Source organism: Poecilia reticulata, linkage group LG6 (genome assembly GCF_000633615.1).
Source record: "Poecilia reticulata strain Guanapo linkage group LG6, Guppy_female_1.0+MT, whole genome shotgun sequence".
Taxonomy (NCBI): Eukaryota; Metazoa; Chordata; class Actinopteri; order Cyprinodontiformes; family Poeciliidae; genus Poecilia; species Poecilia reticulata.
Genome location: NC_024336.1, coordinates 28,495,314 through 28,518,709, shown reverse-complemented (window position 1 = coordinate 28,518,709; position 23,396 = coordinate 28,495,314). Strand labels below are relative to the sequence as shown.

The following is a 23,396-nucleotide window of genomic DNA, read 5'->3' as shown; positions in this document are numbered from 1 at the left end:
ACCACGAACATGAGGTTCTCTCTTGCTGAGTGATGCGCGCTCTCAGTCTGCTCACATTCCTGCCCATAACAGCGAGGAACGGACTAGCAATGGAGACACACCCAACTTGACTAAAGCCAAACCAGACATTAACCAGCAAGAGGGAGACTTAACAATGGAGACTTTACTGTAATTGATGGAACCATGAATTCTGCTCTACCAGAAAATCCTGAAGCAGGATCGGTTTGTAGCCTCAAACTCTTTTAGGTGATGCAGCAGAACAATGGTCCAAAGCACATCAGTAAGTACGTTTGACTCAGGTGTGTTGAAGCAGGGACACATCCAAATGTTTCCCTTGATGACTGGAGTTTGACATCTTACCACACTGAGTTGCTGGTAATTCCTTCCAGCATCTGCTTTCCAAGTCAGAGGCTGAGAGGAATGCAGAGCCGCCGCCCAAAACACTGCATTTCTGATGCAGATTAGTGGTAAATTATGGGTTTATTTATTGTTGTTTAATCTGTATAATTTATCAAAATAAAGTGATTGATTGATTGATTGAACCTTAATAGATCACAGATGTGACTCACATTCGGGGTTTGGCTATCCAGAGTTACCGTAAAAAGAAGACATGCTGTATTTCCTCATTTCTACTACAATTAGAAACCCTCAGCCTGCATTTCATTGTAAGCAGCACCAGTCTAACCGGTTCAGACGAACATGCCTGGAAATGTAATCTGATGCAGTTTTTGTGATCGTTTCTCACTCCTACACCACTAGAGTTTTATGATTAAACCACTGAAGTGATGGTACTGGGAATAAACTTTTATTTTTTATTACACATTTGAATTTTGGAGACTTGTTAAAGTTACTCTTGATCTTTAATTCTTTGTTATGTCTTTGTGGAGTGTTTCAGTCATTTTGTTGGTAGCACCATTGCTATGCATCAAGAAAATCCTGGGTTTGAATTCTAGTTTGGTCTTTCTGTTGGTATGTTCTCCTGTTTCATGCATGGGTTCTCTCTGGGTACTCCCACAATCTAAAAACAAGACTGTGAGGATAACTACCCCCCTACAAAAATGAAAGGATGACCAGATGGATAAAAATAATTAAGATTGCAGCTGATGATTACTTTAGTAATCAATTATTCTGACAACTAATCATAAAAAACATATTTTGCTGATTTTGCATCTAAGCCTACATGAAAAATATTACCATAAGTATTAGAAATACATTAAACAATGTAAATGCACTGAGTTGCGCAATGCACAATTTTTTACTTTTGGATCTCAGAAATTTCCATGTCTTTTCTAGAAAATTGTTGACATTAATCTCATAATAGTGAGATTAAAAAAATGTTTATAGCTAATTTTTACCTTTAGAGCTCAAAAAATGTTATTTTTTTTCTAATTAATCTCAAAATTCTGAGCTTTTTCTCCCAAATTTGCAACTTTGAAACTCAAAACTTTCCACGGTTTTTCTTTACTTTTTTTTATTTTTTAGATTAATCTCAAATTTTCTGTTTTTGTCGCAAACCATCGTGTTTTTGTGCAAGAGAAATTCTTGAAATTGATCCATAAAAAACTGACGGACGGTGAGGAAATGGGAGTACTGTTCACCCTCTACCGCTAGAGGGCGGAAAAGGACACGTTGTATTCGTCGGGGGCCGCCTCCTGGCAGAGGAGAGGAGGGCCATTATGTTTGCTTCCCCATCTCTTTGTAGATTGAGTCAGAAAACCACGCTGCTTTAACACACGCTTTCACACTCCTCGTGTCTGAGTCCCGCCTGAGAGTCAGTCGGAGTCCGTCCCGGATCGCGGCGGACAGACAGCGGAGAGGCGGCAGCTTTTCGGAAGAAGAAGAAAGAGGAAGCAACTGAAGATGTCATCGGTGAAGAAGAGAAACTCCAACTCCTCCGGAGGCCGGGAAGAGGACCGGCAGGTGACCGAGAGGATGCTGTCCGCCGGCTCCAGTCCAGCTGGAACCCCGGGGAGCGACGCCCGGAGCCCCAGCAGCCTCCTGCCGGCGGACGCAGCGGAGGACGGGGTCGCCCTGAAGCGGACCATCACCCTGATGAACGGCGTGGCCATCATCGTGGGTACAATCATCGGCTCGGGAATCTTCGTGACGCCGACCGGCGTGTTTCGGGAAGCGGGCTCGGTGGGTCTGTCCCTGATCGTGTGGGCGGTGTGCGGGGTGTTCTCCACGGTGGGAGCTCTGTGCTACGCGGAGCTGGGAACCACCATCAGCAAGTCCGGGGGGGACTACGCGTACATCCTGGAGGTGTACGGCTCCCTGCTGGCGTTCCTCAAGCTTTGGATCGAGCTGCTCATCATCCGGCCCTCCTCCCAGTACATCGTTGCCTACGTGTTCGCGACATACCTGCTGAAGCCCATCTTCCCGGTGTGCCCGGTACCGGAGCAAGGGGCCAAGCTGGTGGCCTGCCTCTGCATCCGTGAGTATCCGGGTGGAACCGAGCCCACTTCGGGTTCCGGTGATGCAACTTTTGGATGGTTTTGAGTTGTTGGATGTGGTTGAAATGCACTTCCTGTCTCACCTGTTTGTGCAGTTTTAGTAGCACATGTGCTGCTGTACAAAGTATATGATGGTGAAAAGCGCCGCGTTATTACATCAGCTCCTGTTTTGGTCACATGCTCATTTACCCTCCTTTACACATCAATTAAACAGTTTAACAAAAAAACTTTAGTTTTTAAATATTCTGGCTATCACTGATGCCAAAAACAATACACAGAATAATTTGGTTAAATAATTAAAGTGTTTATATTCAATTGAGAACAGTTGATTTAGTTGTGAACTTTAATTTGGTGCAAGAAAACAAATGAAAAGCATAAAATATCAGACGTATTGCTGGGTAAATCTTTATTTAATGTATGTATCTAGTCGTCTTGTAGCTTTAATATAAGAACACGTGTCACTATAAATGTATAATATTTTTATTGTGTCCCTTTCCAAACGACAGATCCAAACTTTACCACTTCATGAATGATAATTCACCCTTCCATACATGTAAAGTTATGTAGGAGATATCAGAATAAATGGATAAGGAGTGAGAATATAAATACATGTTACTTCCATGCACTCCATTGAATATAAAACAAAAGTTGTGACATTATTCGTCATGCTGTACATTTATTTGTTTTATCAATTAATCCAATTTACACAAATATAACGCATCACTTCAAAAAATTCAAAATTACATTTTATATTTCTTCTATTTGAAAACAGATTGCAGAGATTAAAAATATTGCTCAGTATTTTACAACACTGTTAAAACACGAACTCCTCCAGAGGCCGGGAAGAGGACCGGCAGGTGACCGAGAGGATGCTGCCATTTAAAAAAATAAACATTTAAAAAAATGTGCTTCTTTTTGTCGTTGAAAGAAATAAAAAAATTATCATAAAACATGCAAACAAACTCATAAAGATGATTAAATTATCACAGAATCCAAACTTCACGAGACCTGCTGAAATGATTTAACTCCACCAAACTGAAATCAATTAATGTTAATGATTACAGGTCGTCTGTAATCATTCCTCCTGATTGAAGAGTGTTTTGTCTTCAGGTTCTGCTAACATTTAAACGGTTTGTTTTGTGCCTCAGAGCCTTAATGAGGTTAACTCTGGATTATCGTCTGCTTCTCCCAGTTTTCACCTCTCTCTGTTCGGGGCTCATCAGTTGACAGAAAACCTCATTTTAACCAATCAGCTGCCTCACACACACACACACGCACACACACACACACACACACACACACCATCTCTGTGTAAATGCACATGATGCTGATTGTGTGTTAATATAAAAGTCGAGCCAGTTTGGTACCTAATCTCCAGACCGACTGAAGGCTAAATCCTGACTGAGACCACATGACTGAGCTGAGCTCCTGGAGGCTCAAAGTGTGTGTGTGTGTGTCTGCGTGTGTGTGTGTGTGTGTGTGTGTGTGTGTGTCTGCGTGTGTGTGTGTGTCTGCGTGTGTGTGTGTGTGTGTGTGTGTGTGTGTGTCTGCGTGTGTGTGTGTGTCTGCGTGTGTGTTTGTGTCATAAGGATTGCTCGGGGACATTTCCCCCCTTGTTCTTCTCCGTGTGTCTGCTTTTGTCCACATTCGTTCTGGACCTGTTGCAATAATCAATTAATCGCGTGATAATTTAAAAGAAACTGGATCATTTTTAGTTGCATGATTTATTGTTTTTCTCTTTTCTCTCTTTCTACCAAAAATCGGATGATAAAAGTTCTCGGTCTGGTGCTTTGGTCTCAACTGGACCTTTTTATTTACAGAGACTTCATAATTCATTTTATTTGTTGTTTTATTTATTTTGGATATTTAAGATGTCTTCCAGTTAGGTGTTAAATTAAATTCCAGTGTTAGAATTTAAAGTTTCTAATGAGAATGTGTTCTTGCATCATTATGTTGTATTACTTAGAAATCGTCTCAAAACACGATATTATCGTTTATCGTGATAAGTTCTGGGACAATTTATCGTCCAGCAGAATTTATCGTGACAAGACTAATTCTTCCTCTGTTTGACCTGTTTCTTTTCTTTTTGGCGGACCCAGAACAGTCCGGTTCGGTACTGTACGCGACCTCTTTCCCTTTGTGTTGTTGTGTTCGCCACAGAGCCTCATTGTGCCGCCTCGTCCTCTGTTGTGGCTCCGACCTGATTTAGGAGCTTTGAATGGACCTGCTGCTTCAGTTAATCACTTCTAATGGGCTTTTTGGGCCCCTTCAGGGGATGTCGAGTACCAGCACTGTACATGCACTTCTGAAAAGAGTTTTTCTTCTTTTGTTGTTTTTATTCTCCCACAGAAATGTTTCCCATTTCTGCGAAATTCAGGGACACTCTCTCCGCGGATGCAGACGGACTGCAGCAGCTATTCGCTGTTGCACAAATGTTCCTAACCTGTAGAGCAAAACAATTTACTTTTTCATAGGATAAACTCCAGTTGTTGCACCAACCTCTGATGTCAATCAATGAACATCTCCAGCACATCTTAAAGTCTTCTGTTTCATACCATATTTCACCTAAACAGCATCTGGAGGATATCTGACATTTTCTGCATTCAAAACCACCTCTAATTTTAGCTCCGATTCTCCCTATTTAACAACATTAAGCACATTAAGGTGTGATAGAACTATCAGACCTGATGGAATCGGATCGATTGGGGACTAAATTGCACATTTTCATTACAAATGTGCACAAAACTTTGTCAGTATTCCAATAAAGTCGAAAAAACACACTTTTGTAATGGCAGTGTTTCCATTAAGTAAGAAAAGTAATTAAAAATCACGCATTAATAACTTTGTTCATGCGTTAAAAAGCTTGGTGCCCCACGGCCCATCCGCATCTGGTTGTTGATCATGTGACTCGTGGTGCGAAAAAATGCTTTCATTGCAGTTTTGTGAAACAAACCAATTTTGAAACACGATGCCTCATCCGAGCATCAACACTTTTTATCGACAAACAAGGGTATTTTCAAAATTGGCATGTTACCATTAAGCCGCTTTATTTTCGAAATGACAAATTGCACAGTTCTACAGTCAATGGAAATCCAGCTGTTAAGTTTCAATCTGGTGCGCTAAGCTTTCACTCTGCACTGAGTGAAAGCCAAACCGTTTGAAAAACCTGTTCCCCTCCTCGCCTGTGGGGGCCCTGCACCAATAACAACTGAAGGAAACAGAACAAAAACGTCTGAAGACGACATTGAGAGCAACTTCCTTCTTCATCAAATGCAATCTAAAATGGAGTGGCGGTTGTAGGATTTCTCTTTTATCTTTGGTTAAAAAAACAAAAAACTAGTAATTTCTCCCACTAGCGCAAGACTCACATTTTTATTTTGGTTGTATTTACCCAGAATGCCCTAGGCTTTAGTCCACTTTCTGCTTTTGGAGTGGTCTTTGGTCCACTTGGCGTTCACAAATGCATTCGAACCGCACAGAAGTTAGGTTTTTAGTCCGAACAGAGTTCACTGTTTTTGGTCCTTATCAGAGCACCAACGAACCAGGCTTTCAAGGCAAACGAACTGTAGCTCAATTAAAATGGTGTTCAAGTTGTGCTTAAAGGAGGAAGCTTATCAGCAAAACTATTCAAGGCTAAAATAGCATCTCATTGCTACACATGTAGCAGCAGCACCGACGCTAACGCATCTGTCAATGTCCACATTTCTAAAGAAGCTCCATGGATGATCAGGAGTTCCTGAAACAACTGAAAGCATCAATTTGATGACTGAAGATCCTAAATAACAGATAAAAAACAATAAATATCTTTATTGTTGTTGAGTTCATATGTCTATTTATTTGATATTTTATCAGCAGAAAGGGATTTTGAATTGAAAATGTTTTTTTTGTCAATAAAATGAGATTAATTGGGATAAATTAATCACAAACCCTTAAATTAACTAGTTAATTTAAAACAGTTTTTTCATTAGAATACCTCCTCTGCCTCCATCTTATTCCCTCGTTTTTCTCTGCAGTCTTGCTGACGTTCGTGAACTGCTACAGCGTGAAAGCGGCCACCAGGGTGCAGGACTTCTTCGCCGCCGCCAAGCTCCTGGCGCTCGCCCTCATCATCATCATCGGCTTCGTCAAGATCGGCCAAGGTACGTCGCTCGAGACGCAAATCCACACAACTTCCTGCGTGTGCTGTGCTTTTCCTTTTCTTTCCTTTACAAAAAACTATTTAGTTTTAATACCCGTGACAAAACTGACAAGACAGTTTACAACAGTTAGCAATTATTATTAAAACTAACTTGAACTTTTATCGCCTCGTCTTACTTTGCACCTTTTGGGAAAATCCAATCCTTTATTCAGTAGGAATCTATGGAAGCCCTGAAAGGCAAGACATTTGTTTATCGTTTTTTTTTTTTTTTTTTCTCACAAGACGTATAATAAAAATATTTTAAGACTTTTATTTTTTTCTTTTAGGAACGTTTTTTTTTCCTGAGAAGGCAAGTGAAAATAAACTAATGATGTAAATAAACTAATGAACAGTAAAGCTGTTAATAAAAATCTGTGGTGTAAAAAAGATTGTAGTGCCTCTAGTGACAGAAAAAAGTATTACAAAAACAAACACTTTTCCAACGCAACTTAAATATTTTTTCTTGCTTTCCTTTCAGGACAGAATAAAAATTGCTTGTTTAAGAAATGATACAATGATCGTACAATCAAAAATACTTGATTTGTTCAGATCTTGTACATCAATTTAATTAGATTTTTTTTTTATGTTGTCATTTTTCAGAAAAACAATATGCTTGGAAAACCAAAACGTAAATTAAAACCTTTAATGTCTACTGCATATGGTTTTTTTTTTTAAGTGAGTCTTTAAAATTTGCCTTCCAGGGCTTCCGTACAACCACTTCCTATGTTAAGAAATGATCTTGCTGATCAGGGTGTCTAGAAACTTTTATTTAATAATCCGTTCCTTCAGATGTAAACAGAAGCCAATTTATTTTTAATTTAAAAAAATAATGTGACATTTCTCATCTGTTTTTGAACTTTAATTATTTTCCCCATACTTGAGACCAAAGGTGACGTTTGAACTGTATTGCATTTTGAAGACTAAAATGTCTGTATTGTTTATTTAAAAGCATTTTCTCTTTCATATATTTGTTTTACTAGTTTTATTAGCCACTGCAGAACAGGAGTAGTTTTAGATACCTGGATTAGTAGAGTAGTCTTTTACAGCAGCTCTACATCCTGGTTTTTCTGAACACCTGGAAGTTTCAGACTCTCACCTCTGCTTCAGCAGGGAAACCATTAACTGGCTCTGATACCGAATACAAGGAACAACCAGATCCCCCCTAGTTCAACCTGTAATGACTGAGTGTTGGCACGACTCAGACAGGAAGTGGGTCAACAAAAAGTCGCAATGCTTTCCAGAGGAACGTTCAACAGGTTTATCTCAGCAAAACGAGGCTGCAGTGATCCTAAATGCCAGAGGTGACATACCAGCCTTCTGCTTCCTTTCTAGTGAGGAACATCATGACTGCAGGCTTTAATCTCCACTTCTTCTTGTGTGTGTTCTCTGCCAAGGCCAGCCGGTCTCTTATGGCTGCTTCACTTCCTGTTTGAACACACCAAACAGAGCCGTATTAAGATAACAGCCGTGTCAGACCAAACTTCGCAGGAAGAAATTCGAGGTGAGGGAAGTCGACTATCAAGTCTTGCAGGGAAAGCAAACAGAGACCGACACAGATGCCTGTTTTGTCTTTTTGGCTGCAGCGTTTATTAATTCAAACAGTGAAGCCTTGGAGACGATCTCTGACGTATCTGCAGCTGAGACCCGAATACTCCTCTCTGAACTGTTGCCATGCTGTCAGCTTCTGCTGCTTGCCTTACAGTTACAACTAAACTGATAACAATTGACGTTTAGAGTGAAACAAAACAAAAGTTCACAACAGAAGCTGCCTTGTTCTGACCTCGGAATGAAATGTTCTGTATGCTTCTGTCAAATTCTTGCTGCAGAATATCAGTTACTTCATGTTTGTGCAGAAGAAACTGACGTTTCTGCTTCAGTTATAAAAACTGGAAGATCCTGCAAGTACAGAACTGAACCAGAACGGAATTTTTGGCAAGAAAATAAACCAATCAGCGATCACTGCAGCCGTAGCACTTCTTAAAGGTGACTTATTATCCTTCCTCGAACAGGTTGGTGTCAAATTATGGGCTACACAAAACATGTTCACTACATTTTCTGCACATAATTATTCTTAGATAATGAGATTTCAGTCTGCTGAGTTCTGCCTGTGCTGAGCTCCTTTCAGAATGAGCTTTTTTAGGGCCTCTGTCACTTTAAATCCAAATAACCTTCTGCTGGCCACGCCCCCAACTCAACGATTACAATCGCACAGGAAAATGGCTGCAAATAAATGCTTTTAGAAGCAACAGAGACTCAAATTTAAGCATAAAAATGCACAAAATGTGAATTTTATATAGGTCCTCTTTAATGTAGAAATCCTAGAAGCTGAGATGAGAGTCGATGTGTGGTTGTGTGGAGGTAGGAGGTCAGAGGTCGCAGATGGGACCAGCTGACCGGTGGGCGCTCCACACTGAGAGGAAACTGTTGGAGAACAAAGAGAGGTCAGCAGGACGGGAGGTGAGGAGGAGATCTGATTGGGCCAAAGAGTCCAGAGTTCATTATGTTAGCAGGTTTTAGCCGAACCTCATGCAGCATTGATTCCTCCAAATCAATGAAAAAAAACCAACAAATATTTATGTCTCATAAAGAAGATAGTACATCCATATTTGTTATCTCTGGAAAAGAAGGTGATTTAATAATGTTTAAGATAAAACCAATTAGATCTTCATAGGCCCTGACATGAGTTACTGAGTTTCTCAAAAAGAGAGAAGGTGAGGAAACAGAGCCCGCTTCAAAATAAGAGCATGAATATAAACATTTACTTGAATAATTCTTTAGTCAATAACCAAAACTTCAATGCTTATCAAACTGAATTCAACTGTTTATAAAATAACCAAGTAAATTAGTACTTTGAAATTCATCCAGAAAAATGAATGTAGTGGAAGCTGATGCAACTAATGTAGCAGAGCCAGAGTTTCTGACCGGTTTGACGAGAAGCAGGAAATGTCTGCCTGTTTCTGAAACCGTCTCCACCTCTTTTGTTCAGGTTTCTTCCTGGAGGGTGAAGATTAACTCTGATTTGTCTTTTTAAGAATCCCGTCTGATCTGGTGTTTGCTCTGCCATCCTGCTCCTTCTAATGACTGTTTAGCTCCAACTCCTCCGATCATGTGGAGTTTCACCAAAGCTGGCTGTAATTAGTTCAGCAAACACAAGCTCAGTGCTAGGATCTCTCTGGCTCGTGATTGGCTGTTGGAGTGCAGCCTTTAAAATGTGGTAACGTACTGGGAAGTTTCATGTCGAGTTCGTGTCATTAGTACTGTATTGTGCAATTTCCAGGCTATTTTCACACTTTTCCTCACCTTTCAGATTTGTTTTCGTTGACTGACGTGAGCGTGACTCGGGAGGCGTCTCAGATTACAGTCCAGATTAATCAGATTAGCCAGGCGGCTGGTCATGCTGTTTGCTACAAACATTGAGGTTAATTCCTCTCCTCAGACAGAGTTGGTTCACATCACACCCTGATTGCAGCTCCAAGGTTTCCCCAACCTCCTGCATGTTTCTGACTCACCCAGCAGTTAAATAAAGTTTTCCTCTTGGTAAAGTTGACTGTTGACATGTTGAAGTGATTCATTCATGAACTCTTTTGAGTTGAATTCAACGTGTGTTTGCGCTGACTGAGTCAGAGTTGGTCCCTGCCTCTTCGCCGACATGTGGAGGAAAACTTCATTCATCTCCATGTTAAGAGCAGAGCTGACCTATTTAATACTTTAATACAAATTAAACACAGTCGCAGTCTGTTAACAAAACCTGACCCAGAAAAGGCAAATGCATCATCTTCATTTAGGCTGCATTCACACCACCCTTGTTTAATCCGCTTTAATTGAACTCCAGTTCGTTTGCCTAGAAAGTCCGGTTTGTTTAGGGTTCTGTTTGCTTCAATAACTGACCCAACTCTGATTCAGACCAAAACATCTGGACTCTGTTCCTCCTACAAACCTTCAGTCTGGGTTTGGTGGAAGCGAACCGGAGACCGCTCCAAATGCAGGAAATGGACTAGAGGTCCATTAAATCTGACGCCGCGCCATTTTTGTTCGTTTTGTGAAGAAGGAAGTTGCACTCAGTGGGCCTGATGTCTTTTATCTGTTTATTTCTAGAAGGAGATGACTTGGTGATAAATATGAAGATAATAACAAACACGTTCTTTTGTTGATCATAACTATAATCTACTTGCAAATTTTTTTCACAGAGTATATTTAAACTTTTCAAACAAAAATGCAGCTTGGGAAGCTGAGATACCTAGGCACAGTGCTATTGGCCGGCCTTTACAGATATTCATTTTCCTTGCTGCTGATTGGCTGAACAGAGCAGATAAAGGAAGATCAGGAATGCTAGCTGCCTTGCTTCTGCGTTGTGCTAAGACAGTTTCCACTGTGGGAATTTATCATGTAGAAAACAGAGAAATAGAGTTCAGTTAATTTTTGTGAAAAACAGACTGTTTATTTGCACTGAAGTGTAATTTTCAACCTCGACTGCCAGGCACAACCAGTCAACACATTTTTAATCTGTTAGCTCCACAACGGGATTCATTTTCTACAATCACAGTTAAATGTGCATATTTAATAAACTGGTTCTCATTTTTGCATTTTTGACCAAATTTAAGAGATTTTTACCAAATTTTCAAATACTCACTGGAATTCAGCCAGATAAATCTAGAAACAAACACGCTCTGCAGAATGTTGAAGTACTGGATAATGATTTACATTTAAATAGTTTGTAATTGAGATAAATTTATTTTCTATAAATGTCACTGAAGCAGAAACAGGAATTTGTTCACGCGGTGTTGGTATGTGTTCACCTGCCTGCATGTTTCCTGTTTGCTTCACTCTCACAGCTTATTGAATCTGTGTTGGCTGGAAGTTAAAAAGCAGAAGCAAATATGTAAACCTTAGAAGGTTTCTTCTATTTTAGAACCATACAAACATTAAATTTAAAGGTTTGCATTGCGAAGTTTTAGAAGAGTCACTCCTGGATTGATCAGCAGGAACTGAAAACGTTTTTTCAGCTTTCATCTGAGAAAGAGTTTGAGGTGAATCATAACTTCCAGTTTGGCATGAAGATCTGTAAAGGTCAGAGAGAAATCAGGCGTTCTTGTTTTTGAGGCTTCCAGAAGCAGCAACACCACACCTGATTTGGACCCGCTGAGACATGAGAGGGCAACACCTGGGGGGCAATAAGAAAAAAACAATCATGTAACTAATCAGCAAATCGTAAAATAAATTCTCTGATTCTTTTTGTTGAGATGAGTTTTTATTTACAGCATTTGTACCTTATTTTTGGGACTTCTTAGGCTTGGTGTGTCAATCTTAACTGGATTTTTTTATGTTTTACAGTCAATTTGTTACTTTTAATGCTTTAAAATCGCTTTAATTTTATTGTGCTCCCGTGAAGCTTTCTGTCTCCTCTTTACTGAAGGCCAGCTCTACTTCGATTGGTCAGAAATTAAATATGTTGTCACTGATTTTATGCTAAATGTACTTCAATTCAAAAACACCTGATTGATCCCAAAGGATAATTAAATGTTTTAACTCATACTGCCCACTTTGCTTTAAAGGGGACCTAACTTGGAAAATTCATATTTTGCACATTTTAGTCCTTCCAGTTGCGTTTCTACTGCTTCTAAAAAATACACAGGACTGTTTTTTGGTAATAAGATGCAACCAACGGGCACTACGCCGTTACCTAGCAACCCCAGCCAAGTCCAGCTCTGTTACCTAGCAACTCCAGGACGCTTCGTCCGCTGGTTTTACTGCTGCATTCGCTGTACAACGGCTGCTGGAAAAGACAAGTGTTTTGTTGTTGACTTACCATCCAGAAACCATTTTCTGCATTATTGTTGGTTGTGCAGGAGGCTCTACTTCTGCTTTTCAAAGACCAGAAGTTGTATAATTGCTCATCTGGGCCATAGCGCTGTCTATCATCCTTATGTACTAATGCTAAATAGTTTACTATTACAGAAAGACCGTTTATCTACCGTCCTTGGTGGCCATGCTAACTAACTTTAGCATCCTGCTCTCAGGAAAAAGCTGCAGTGTCGCAGAGAAAAAGGGTTAGAATGGCTTCTTATTTCATCCATCATCCATCCAAACATTCTTATTCTTTGACCCTATTATTTTCATTATTTAATGTACAAATAAGTAGAAATATTACGAATTGTACCTTAGAGGAATGTTGGTTTACCAGCACAGACATGAGGTTGTTAGCAACGTTAAGAGGTTTGCCACGCATGGATAGTTTCCTCCTGCCGTTCAGACCGTCGGCCCGGCCCAGCGCAGAGTTTCCCACGCCGGCTTACAGCTAACCCTCGCTGAACCAACACGGCCCGGAGCCGTTGGTTTAGCGACCGTCGCCAGGTCTGAGAATGTGCGTCCAGGGGAGCAGGAATGTGACCCTGAGCCGCTCAAACCAGCAGAAACCTGAAAGTCGGAGAGTTTTAGATGCTTCGAAGTTCGACCCGTCATGTCTGGACAACTGGATGATTTGGATCCCATTTTACAAGCTACATATGCAAATGTTTGGTTTTTGTTCTTCTAAGCAATTAATCCAGTCAAACGAGTCAGATTTAGGGTGAAGCATTGTTGTTCTTCCTCCAGCTTGGACCAAAACACCCTGATGCTATTTGCTGTTTTGCCTTTTTTCTGCTCTGAAATGAGTTCTGTGTTGTTGTTTTTCTCAGGTGGAACAGACGAACTTCTTCCTGAAAACTCTTTTAAAGGATCCAGTTATGAGTTCGGTAACATCGGCTTGGCGCTCTACAGCGGACTCTTTGCCTACGGTGGCTGGTGAGTCCAAAATGAACTGAGCCATGTGGACAGATTACAGGCATGTAGATCCATCCATTCATCTATCCGACCAATTAACTCATCCATTCATCTAACTGATGGATGAGTAATTGATTATTCATCCATCGATTGGTTGGATGGATGAATCATCAGTTGATTCATCCATCCAACCAGTTGGCTTATTCATCCATCCAAACAACTAACCATCCATCCAACCAACTGATCGATGGTGGGATGAAATGTCCATTCATCCAACCAATGGACTCATCCCTCATGCATCCAACCAATCATCCATCTAACCAACAAACCAAACACCCAGCCATCCATCCATCCGTCCGTCCTTCCATCCGTCCGTCCGTCCGTCCGTCCGTCCGTCCGTCCGTCCGTCCGTCCGTCCGTCCGTCCGTCCGCCCGTCCGTCCGTCCGTCCGTCCGTCCGTCCGTCCATCCATCCATCCATCCATCCACCCACCCAACAAGCCCAACCACCGTTCATCCATCCAGTGGTCTCATCCCTCATGCATCCAACCAATCAAACAAACCAACCAATCTGTAGCTACGTGATGATTTAGATTGTTTTTGTACATTTTATTGTTTTCAGTCACTGATTGTTCAGCATTTGTTTGCATTTCAGAGTCTCTGATTACTCAGCATCTTCTTCTTTCTCCTCTAAACCCATCATTGAGTGAATTCCAGTTCTAACAGGGCGATCAGTGGAAATCTGCATCGTCACCTTTTCACAATGTTAGTTTAACTTCTGTATCCTTTGTTTTCAGGAACTACTTGAACTTTGTCACTGAAGAAATGATCGAGCCTTACAAGTAGGTTGTCGTTGTTTTTATCAGCATTGGGAGGCTGCAGTGTGAGCTGCCGTAATCGACTGTTTGGTGTCTGTGTGTCGTCCAGAAACCTTCCTCGAGCCATCATCATCTCTCTGCCCATCGTCACCATTGTGTACGTTCTCACCAACCTGGCCTACTTCACCACCATCTCTCCTGAAGACATGCTCAGCTCGGAGGCTGTCGCTGTGGTGAGTTCACACCCGGCCTGCAACCTGCTGGCTTTTCCTGCACATTTTCACTGCTGGACGTTAAATATCACCACGGAGTATTTGGGCCATCATAGATCAATGTCAAATTTGTTTATACCGCACTTTTAAAAACAGGTTTAAAACAGCATCAAAGTGCTGAACAACAACATTAACACAACAGAATAAATTGACTAAGAAAAAGTAAAACTAAAACAACACAACAAAAAGTTACACTATCAGGCAACAGATAAAGGCTAGTAATATAATCAGACAAATGTGAGAAAATATGTCAAATATCTGAGAAAAAACATGGAGATTGAACATTTCTGATTTTTTTTTTCTAGGAAAATTTCAAATTTTCAAACTCAGAAAATTTCAGGGTTTTTTGTTCTCCTTTTTTTTAATCTCCAGTGGCCCTAATACACCTTTGTGAAAAATGAACTGACTTCTAGACATGACTTTAATTATTATTCTATCACTGATTCTATAAGCAATATTTTTAAAACAAGCAGGAACTTTAAAGGTGAACATCTCTGACCAATAACTCTAAAACCTTGACAGACATTTCAGTTGTGCATCTCATTATTTAGGACAAACTTCACACATTTATTAGTGGCAGCAGATTTTTTTGAACCACCTCATCTGTTTTCAGGTTGAGTTTTCTGGACGTTCTAGTTGCTTCGACAGAGAAGTCAGACAAGTTTTAGTCGTTTCTCACATCAAAAATAAAAATATTTAAAACCATAATTGCCAGAGTTTTTTGTGCTCAGTGCAACAGGCAGATTTTAGACAAAAAAAGGTTCACTGGTCCATCTGGTGTCATGGCTTCTTCCTCTCTGAGCGACCTTTCAGTTCGTCTCATTTCGCTTCCACCTGATCCATCATTATAGCCACTCGTTCAGATTTTGAGTTGAACTTCCTCCATCACCTTCTCACTTAATGGAACCAGATTTGTTATTGTGCTGGAAGTTGTCTGTAAGTGTTTGCGTGTGTTTCCTGCAGGACTTTGGGAACTACCACCTGGGCCCCATGGCGTGGATCATCCCCGTGTTTGTGGGTCTGTCGTGTTTCGGTTCTGTCAACGGTTCGCTCTTCACATCATCCAGGTAGCGCCCGAGTTTTATACGATCCAGGCCTTGTGAAGCTGCTTTTACATTTATCATAGAATTGTGCAAATTGAAATTATGAAGGTAAATTTGCTTAATGTAAGCGCATCCATTTAGAAATAAAACTAGACATTTTAGATTAAAAACAGTTTTTGGGCGAGAACGATGCAGTTTTTCAGAACGAGGCTGTTTTTCAGAGGTATTTTGCAAAACTGCAATGGAAACACTTTTTTTGCATCACATGGGTCATTTGATCAACAACTGGATGTTACTACTGGCGGAAACGGCAAATAAAACAACAGGAAGTAGGAGGAGGCTGATGTTTGTTTTAGATTTTGGACAGTGTGCAGGCGGTTCCTTCAGAGCTCTGACAGCATCACAGTTCATTAAAAGTTATGTCTTTCAAAAGCTTTGAATCGCCAAGCGCTGCACATAACTTCTCCCAGGTAGGCGGAGCTTGTTGCACCAACACCTGAATAAGATGCTAACGTCTCCTCTGATTGGCTGATAGACGATGAGCGGTAGCACCGTGGCTGCATATGTATATATGTATAGCTGTTTATAATCTGCCTTTATTTTTAATGACTTATCGCATGAACGAGCTTATTCAGGTGTGATTTTAATTTGATTTCTTATTTAATGGAAACATTGTGTTTTTGTTCAGCATTACCAGGATATTAGTGGTGCACCGATGGCAGTTTTCAAGCTGATCGCCGATTACCGATCTTTAAAAAGCCTGAACTGATTCCGATGTTAGCCGATAACATTTTTTTTGTCTGAAATATTGCTAAATACAGCAAGAAAGTTGCTGAGTTGGCAACAGTTGGGTGACTGTTTCTAACTGCAAACATGCAGACGTGACCTGTTGGGCCGGCCTTCTCACACAGAACAAAAGAGGACAGTGTTTGATTTTTAGATTTTTTCGCTGAGGTAAATCAGATCAGGGGTTGAAATCGGCCGATCACAGATCTTCCCAAATTAAAGAAATCGGCTGGCCGATAAATTGGTGCACCCTTACAGGATAAAAATTTGTGTTCATTTGACATGGAAATGCAGCTTGAATAACTGGTTCAAGCTGCATCATCGGTTTGGTTCGCTCATCTTCTCCAACCTCTCAGGTTATTCTTTGTGGGGTCGCGGGAGGGTCACCTGCCCAGCCTGCTGTCCATGATCCATCCCACGCTGCTGACGCCGCTGCCCTCACTCATATTCACGGTGCGTAATTATAGTTTTTCTTTTTACGTTACACACGACGTCCGTCAGGTTTAGACCAGCTGAATAATCGACGCAATGCGCTCTTCTCTCTTCTCTCTCCAGTGTTTGATGACGCTGCTCTACGCTTTCTCCAACGACATCTTCTCCGTCATCAACTTCTTCAGCTTCTTCAACTGGCTCTGCATCGCCATGGCGATCGTGGGAATGATGTGGCTCCGCTACAAGAAGCCAGAGCTGGAGCGGCCGATTAAGGCGAGTGAACGCAGAAGGACGGGAACGGGGCAGAGCGATCGCAGTGTCTCGCTGACTCCCGTAAACTTTCTGTTAACTTTGGCAGCACGAAAACTTTCCTCTCTGTCCCACAAACAAAGATCTATTCAGAGCCGAATCAAACGGTCCGGCGCTGATCAAAGAGCAGGAATGAGGCGCGGAGCTCATCATCTGCAGGGTAGATGTTGGTGTCTGCACCTCGGATGGGTAGTTTCTGCTAAAGATTTCCCATCAGGCATCCTCTGAAGTTACTGAAAAAGACGAGGGTCACTGAATCTGCCACGCGAAAAAAATATTTGAATCTGACATTTTTCTCCAGGAAGTGAGATCTCCTGTTTGCTCTCAGATGCTCATCTGCCTTAAAGCCAGAAACCTGAGATCAAAGTTTCCAGTACCTCAGTTTTTCCACTCTAATCCCGTTGTGAAGCAGCAGCTGCAGCAGCTCTCTCTGCCTCTGATTGGCTGCCGTTTCTCGCGGTCTGCCTGTGTGCTCCGGTTGGCTGCTCTCGCCGCCCGTTGGCATGGCGCCGCGTGTCGCAGAAACTAAACGAGGCAGATGGACGGATCCTCTCCTCCCCATGTCGTCCTCGTTTATTTCTCTGTCACATTCCTGCTGCTCAGCTGGTTTCCAGTTGGACCAGTGGAGATTAATCTCACCGGTGAGGACAGATGCAGTTGATTAACGAGCGGACGTGAACGGACAGACATTTATTACCGGGCGGCAGGATGGGGCGTCCTCTTCTAAGACCAGCAGCAGAAACGTCCTGAGCCTGCAGCGTTTTTATTTCATCACTGTGAAGTGATTCATTCCTTATTTTAAAGGACATTTCCTTCCAATGACACAGATTGAACTGGAACTGGCAGTTTTTGCTCCTGAAGAGTTTGGGACTTGTTCAGTTGCCATGGTTCCCACACAGTCTGGAAAAATTAGGAGGTTGATTGTTTCACACGCCTGGATAAATATGGATAGATATTTCAGTTTGTGGATTATTTTTCTCCCTTATCCGTTGTGTAAATGTTATTTCCATCCATTCATAAACTGGGACATGAAAACTGAGCAGGAAGTCAGGAATGTTTTGTGTTAAAGAAACTCGTCCTGGACCTGTGAAGGTCATTAAAGGTGAACAGGTCTATATGGTCTAAAAAAAACAACAATTTGATCAGTTTTCATGAAAACCGGAGTCTCTGTTGAACCCGTTCCGTTTCCGCCGCTGCAGGTGAACATCCTGCTGCCGGTGAGCTTCGTCCTCGCCTGCCTCTTCCTCATCATCGTGTCTTTCTGGAAGACGCCGAAGGAGTGCGCCATCGGCTTCGGCATCATCGCCACCGGACTGCCCGTCTACTTCGTCGGCGTTTGCTGGAAGAACAAACCCAGGTGGATGACGCGCGGCATCTGTGAGTGAAATTATGAATCTGAATATCCTGGAGTAATGATGATGATGATGATGATGAAGGATCAATCAAAGCAAAAGTTAATGAATCGTAAAAAACATACACTTCAGTATAAATATTTCTAAGATACGTAAAGATTAAATAAAGTCAGTGAAGTAGGTGTTGGAAATTTGTATTTTTTCGTTATGAAATGCTTTTTTTAAAATGGGTTTATTTAGTTTAATAAATTATAATATACCAGGTCATAGCGAGTTAAAATAGAAATATATTTTTAAGTTTATTTATTTATTGTTGCAGATATTCACTGAAATAACATTTGAAATGCATTTATTTACATTTTTTTATTTTGGTATGAAAGAAAAAAAGAATTTGAATAAAAAGATTGAGTTACAATTTTTTTCTCATTTTTATTTAGTTATTTAATGAGTTTGTTTAGCACATATTCACTAAAATAACATTTGACATATAAATAATGTTTATTTTTTGTAAAGAAAACATGAAATAGAGCGAGAGTTGCACATTTATTCTTGTTGAAAAATGATTTTGTTTGTTTTTTATTTCGCAGATATTCATTAAAACAAAACTTGAAATGTATTTATTTACTTTTTTTGCTTTAAAGTAAAAATGAACTAATTTGAGTAAAACAAAAACTGACAATTATTAGACATTTTAAAAGTTATTTGCTGCGTTAGCTATATTTTAAGAGTTGATTATTTATTTACTTTAATGTTCAGACAAACATTGTTTTAAGGAAAGTAGTGTACTGTTAAACAGATATGGGATTATAAAAACATAACCTTTTAAAACTGAAACAATTAAAGGAAGTCTAAACTCATTTCTATTTTATTTATTTACAATAAAATTTTCATTCTATATTTGAGTCTAAAATAATCCTGCAGCATTGAGTTAAATTAAACGTTAAATTGCTGCTGCTTTATTTGGAGTTTTTTTTACTTTTCTGTAGATTTCCTGGTTGAATCTGAGCAGAAAATGGCGGACAGTAACACAGACTCTGGTTTGTTGTGTTTGCAGTCACGACCACCGCCTGGTGTCAGAAGGTCATGGAGGTCGTCCCTCAGGAGTAATGAAAGACCATCTGCCTTTTTTTTTTTAAATTCTGTTTTTTATTTGGCCTCTGATGTCACAGAAGATGAAGTTTGACGACGTTTCTCTAACCCTGCTCTGTCTCAGACTAATACACACACACACACACACACACACACACACACACACACACACACACACACACACACACACACAACCATGTTGTGCAGACTGCTGATCAGGACCAAGTCTTCATCGTTGTCTTGTTTTTATGTTACCATGGAGATTCAGACGTTGTTGTTTTTACTGCAGTTATGAAGTTTGTATTTTTTTAGCTGTTATTTAAATGTTTTTTCGGAGCCTGGTGTTGAGTCTGGGTCGCCGCGGCGCTCCTGACCTCTCCTGACCTCTCCTGACCTCTCCTGACCTCTCCTGATCTCTCATGGTGCATCTGAGGCCTAACAGAGGCGGTTTCGGTTGGTTTCTGTTTTGTGGGTAATTTCATTTTTTACATCTGAAGGATTCAGGTGTTTTCCGTTCAAAGCCCGCGTCTCATTTGGTTTGTGAGCTGTGAGGTCACCAGGGGTCACATAAGAGGCGCCGCTTCAGGCCGTGTAAGTTCAACATTCAGTGTTATCAGGCCGGAGCGGAGCCGGTTTATGTGTAAGATAAAATCTTTAGCATTTTTTTCTCAAACTGACAAACATTTTTTTATGAGTTTGTTCTGTTTTTGTTGTTTTTGGTAAAAAAAAAAAAAAAAAGGCCTTTGCGCACCACGTCTGTGTTTGGTGTTCAATATGAACATTTTTCGTTCTGTACAAGCATTGATATATGTGACGGTTTCCTTCCAAGCAGTCGGACCTTAAAGCTGCAGTACGTAACTTTTTATTTTATTTTATTTTTTTATATTTTTTTTACATATTTGATAAAACTGACCATGTCCTGATTGTTCAATATGAGACAGATAATCTGTGAAAAGATCAATTTCCTCCACCTCATCCATGTGCGACATGTACTGTCTGAAGAAATTCACCACCCTCGACCAAAAACAACCAATCAGAGTCAGAAGGCGGGTCTTGACGCTGTCAGTCATCCTCGTGAATGCGCTTCTAAATGTTCTAAATTACCGTTTCAGAAAAACTGTTTATGTCACATCTTTGGTGGCCACACTAACTAGTCTTAGCATTCAACACAGGCTCTGCTGATTGACTTGATTGACAGCGCAAAGTCCTGCCTCCTGGCTCTGATTGGTTGTTTCTATTTAGCACTGAGAGAAAGCGGAGGAGCTTGATTGTTGTTTTTTCACAGATTATTTGTCTCATACCATTGTTTCAACAAATATGTAAAAATCTGTTTTTATGAAAGTTTCATACTGCAGCTTTAAGTGATATTCTGGAGTTTCCTTTCCAATGTTTTTATTTAAACAACTTTTTCATTCATTCCTTTGACTTTTTTTTCATTTAAAATGTAAATTCTGCCCACTTATTTATTCATTTGTCACTTTATTTTTTGCAAACCACCTTCCTTTCTCTTTCGTTTCCGTTTTTCTTTCATTCACCAATAACAGAAACAAAGAGGTTTGCACTGATTTGTCCTCAACTCTGACCTTTCACCCAGTCAGACATTAATCAGAAACCAGATTTAAATTACATCTTTTGGCACTTTCTTGTCAGCCATCTTGTTTTTTTTATGCCCATTTCTTTGGCTGAACCTTTTTCTGAAGATGACACAGTTTGACACAAAAACCCCAAAATACTGAAAGATCTTCTAGAAATCTGTAGATCAAATTAAACTTAATTCAAAGCTAAATATTATAAACTGATGTTTATTTAGTGTCAGCCAGACTGAATATTTATCCCTAATATTGAACATTTTTGCTTCATTTCATTCCTTCCAGGAGCTAAACTGAGCACAAAAAGTCAAGAAGTTCCTGTTTGGTTGATTCATTTCTGTTGGCATTAAATCTGAACACTGCTTGTTTATATTATTATTATTTATATATTTTTCTTATTTTTTTTGACTATATGGTATTTTTATTTTAAAAAGTAATACAGTTTGTATTGCTTATGGTTAAATTGTATTTACTACTAACTCTTTGTGAACAAATGAGCAGTTTCTCCTTGGAGATCAATATTGTCTATTCTACTTTAAATGATCTACTTCCTGTAAATGAGCCACATTTGTAAGGAAAAATCCATTTCCTGGTTTGTGTTTAGCATTTTTGGGTCAAAATCCTCTTTGTTGCTAAACAGTTTTTTTAATGACTCCAGCTTTGATTGGTTTATAATATTGGATTATTGTCTGACTTCCTGCAAATGCTGGTTACCGTCCCACAGTAATGTTTGACCTAGGCAGTGACCAGCATGAGGAAGAGGCTCAGGCCAGATTTGCTTCTCCAGTCTAAGAAACAGAAATCCAAATGTTTGGATTTCTCTGATGGTTTGAGGTTTATTGCCAAGAGGCTTTGTAAAAACCAAGGAAAAAATCGACCAATCAGACGTTCCCTGACGTTTTGTTCTCATTTCTACATTTAAACATCCAGATCCAAACCTGAATCCAAGCTGATTCACTTTTCTTTCCAGCACGATGCACTTTATAACAAAGTATGCTAAGCAAAAAATGAAGGGTTGGTTTGATCTTGTAAATTGAAATAAACCTTAAAGTTTCTCCTTTTTAAAAAAAAAAATTCAGCTGATTTTCCCGAACTGCTGCAGGTTGTTGTTATTTGTGTTTAAGTTACACGTTGGTGTGCAAAGGCCTTTAAAGAGTTGGTGGGGGTGAAAACGTCAGAGCTCAGATCAGAAAATCAACAGTTATTTTTTATTTCGTGTTTTTGTTTCACACGCAGTGCCGTTATTTTCTTAGCTGTAATGTTGTTAACGATGAACGCCTCCTGACCAAAACGTGCACAAAGTGTCACTGCAGACGCAGCAGGAGGCAGTAATGAGTTAAAACTAAAGGTAGAAAACCTTCCTAACACTCCAGCCATCGGAAAGAAAAAAAACCAAGATGGCAGACTAACATGAGTAAGACTGTAGAGAAGTTTATTTATTTATTTTTAGATTTCTTTTATTGTTTCTAGTCCCTCTAATTTGTTTACAGCGCATTTTTTTTAAAAGTGCTTTTCAATAAATTCATTTTTTTCCACTCTTGTGTTCTTTTGTTCGTTTTTCAAGTTTTCTGTTGAATTATCATTAATATCTGGCAGCTTTTCTAACTGCAGCTTGGTAATTAGATGATCCTAAACTTTGTGAAATTATACAGTTTTTCTCTTTTCAAGCTCCAAATGAGCTGAAAACAGATGATAGAAAACGACTTGTTTTTTTATCCCGTTTTCAAAGTTAGAAAAGCAACTTTTGAATATTATTTGACTCTAAAATGCTTTTAATACCGAATATGAACCAGACATTATTATTACTTTAGTTTGAGAAATAAACTAGAAATCAGGTTTTACGTCATACAGAATGTAATATAATTTAATTATAATTTTCTTATTGCAGTTTAAGTAAATGCAGCACAAATATACAATATTATTTGTCATCCTGTGACTTTGGACTTTTTTTTTTTTACCTCTTTGTTGTTTGATTTCAGATGATTAAGCCGGTCTAGTCCAATATTGACACAGAATGAAGAAAATTAATTCCAAGCTCTAATTTAAGCTGTAAATCTAATTAATTAAAATCCAGTTTTTATTTTCAGGTTTTGTTTCTCAATCAGCATCTGCTCTTTAAATTTCACGTCCAAATCCAAAAAGTATCAGAATAATATAAAAGATAAAGTTAGAAAAATGTCCATGTATCGTTTAGATGTTTATTATAAAATAATAATGAGTCAGCGCTCCGGGTCAGCGCTGCAGAACCTGGATGTTCTGCCAGAAATCTGAACTGTGAGGATTGTAAACAGCTGATACAGACCTGCTGACGCAGCCGC

At 39.8% G+C, this 23,396-nt stretch overlaps 1 protein-coding gene and 1 long non-coding RNA gene across 2 annotated transcripts; both read left to right on the top strand.

The window, feature by feature from the left end:
* Positions 1-1,559: 1,559 nt before the first annotated feature.
* Positions 1,560-20,352, top strand: slc7a5 (solute carrier family 7 member 5). The gene is made up of 10 exons (XM_008412482.2): positions 1,560-2,434; positions 6,467-6,592; positions 13,305-13,410; positions 14,186-14,230; positions 14,316-14,439; positions 15,442-15,545; positions 16,664-16,760; positions 16,863-17,012; positions 18,248-18,425; positions 19,455-20,352. Exons 1-10 carry the CDS (start codon positions 1,861-1,863, stop codon positions 19,505-19,507), a joined length of 1,557 nt encoding a protein of 518 aa, XP_008410704.1. The 5' UTR covers positions 1,560-1,860; the 3' UTR covers positions 19,508-20,352.
* On the top strand, positions 6,954-8,594 carry LOC103466708 (uncharacterized). Its single transcript, XR_533975.2, has 2 exons — positions 6,954-7,931; positions 8,025-8,594. It is a non-coding gene; the product is annotated as an uncharacterized LOC103466708 (long non-coding RNA).
* Positions 20,353-23,396: the final 3,044 nt, after the last annotated feature.